This window comes from Octopus bimaculoides, chromosome 8 (genome assembly GCF_001194135.2).
Source record: "Octopus bimaculoides isolate UCB-OBI-ISO-001 chromosome 8, ASM119413v2, whole genome shotgun sequence".
Lineage (NCBI taxonomy): Eukaryota > Metazoa > Mollusca > Cephalopoda > Octopoda > Octopodidae > Octopus > Octopus bimaculoides.
In genome coordinates this window covers 91047075-91048899 of record NC_068988.1, presented here as the reverse complement: position 1 = coordinate 91048899, position 1825 = coordinate 91047075, and the positions used below count along the sequence as shown (strand labels likewise).

The 1825-nt window shown below is 39.7% G+C and overlaps 1 protein-coding gene across 3 annotated transcripts in view; it reads left to right on the top strand.

Annotated features, from left to right (window-relative positions):
- LOC106882186 (delta-like protein C) overlaps positions 1-1825 on the top strand; it is a 19765-nt gene that overhangs the window by 3932 nt on the left and 14008 nt on the right. For all 3 annotated transcript variants that reach the window (XM_052970253.1, XM_052970252.1, XM_014932773.2), the window contains exon 2: positions 21-619. In XM_052970253.1, coding sequence (XP_052826213.1) covers positions 67-619 — 553 coding nt within the window. In that variant the 5' untranslated portion in view covers positions 21-66. The remainder of the gene's footprint in view (positions 1-20; positions 620-1825) is intronic.

Genomic DNA, 1825 nt, shown 5'->3' with positions numbered 1-1825 from the left:
TTATTTTTCCCTTCTTTCAGATTTCTCATCGCAGTCTTGCAGAATTATTCAAAACCAAAATTCAGGATGGAAATGTCAACTGTAAAGTTGTTAATATTTTCGATGTCTTTCATTGCATGTTTCTCTGTGAGTGAAACAGTAATATGTAGCTATAATATATGTTCATTTGTTGACCCTTGCAAGAACGGAGGAACATGTAGACAGGATAGTGAATGCAAAGCAGCATGCGTCTGTCCGCCGAAGTTCGATGGAAAATATTGTAACCATACAAATGAATCCAAAAATTGTAGAAATGAATGCACGCCAGACACATGCCACAATCACGGCAAGTGCACATTTGATAACGAAAGTTGCAGTATGGAATGCAAGTGTGATTCTGGCTATGCAGGAAAAAAATGTAATCATGAAGTGTGCAACGTAATGGTTTGCGTTCATGGTTCTTGTAGTAACATCAATAATGTGACGTCACGCTGTCAATGTGAAGATGGTTGGATTGGAGAGACGTGTAATATAGGTTGTACCCGCAACTGTTTACATGGAGAATGCATCCTACACAATGGAGATGAAATATGTTCCTGTAAGGGCTATTATAAGCCAGATACAAATTGCACCATAGAAGGTTAGTAAAAGTGTTTTTTTTAATATTATCAGCTTATTACAGTTCATATTAAATTATACTTTATAATATATATAGACGGGAGGAAGAAGTAGTGCCTATGTACTTCAACGGCCGTTCAATATCGGTCAGATTAAAATATTGTTGTTTTGTTTGTATAGTTGTGGTCAACGTCTACAGGAAAGGATATTATGTGCATATACTACATACACACACGCATGCACCCACACACGCACACTCACACGGACATGCATACAGATACGCATATCTTTTTCTGTGTGTGAGTAGACGCAGTATGGCTGACAGATCAAGAATCTCGTTTGCAACCATGAGGTTCGGATTCAATAACACTGCAAAGCGTGTAATCTAAGGGACAAAAGCCCAGAGTTGGCACAAAGTTTTTATGTGAAATGGTGAGATAGATATATCTGGAAGTTCGTCGGATGACGTAATTGTAAACGTCATACTGTGTCACGCTGAGTGTTATATGAAAAGTACACGTGTCTGTGATATGAAAAGTACATGTTACATGAAAAGTACATGTTACATGAAAAGTACATGTTACGTGAAAAGTACACGTGTCTGTGATATATTCAGTCAGATACCTGCTGCTGGTTCACTATACAGATATTGCAGTAAACGGAAATCAATGCCACACATATGCATGTATGTTTGTATATATTTATGTATGTATATATGTATGTATGTATGTATGTATGTATGTATGTATGTATGCAGGTATGTATGCATGTATGTATGTATGTATGTATGCACGTATGTATGCATCTATGTATGTACGTATGTATGTATGTATGCACGTATGTATGCACGTATGTATGTACGTATGTATGTATGTATGTATGTATGTACGTACGTATGGTGGAGGCGCAATGGCCCAGTGGTTAGGGAAGCGGACTCGCGACCATAGGATCGCGGTTTCGATTCCCAGAGCGGGCGTTGTGAGTGTTTATTGAACGAAAACACCTAAAAGCTCCACGAGGCTCCGGCAGGGGATGGTGGCGAACCCTGCTGTACTCTTTCACCACAACTTTCTCTCACTCTTACTTCCTGTTTCTGTTGTGCCTGTAATTCAAAGGGTCAGCCTTGTCGCACTGTGTCACGCTGAATATCCCCGAGAACTACGTTAAGGGTACACGTGTCTGTGGAGTGCTCAGCCACTTGCACGTTAATTTCACGAGCAGGCTGTTC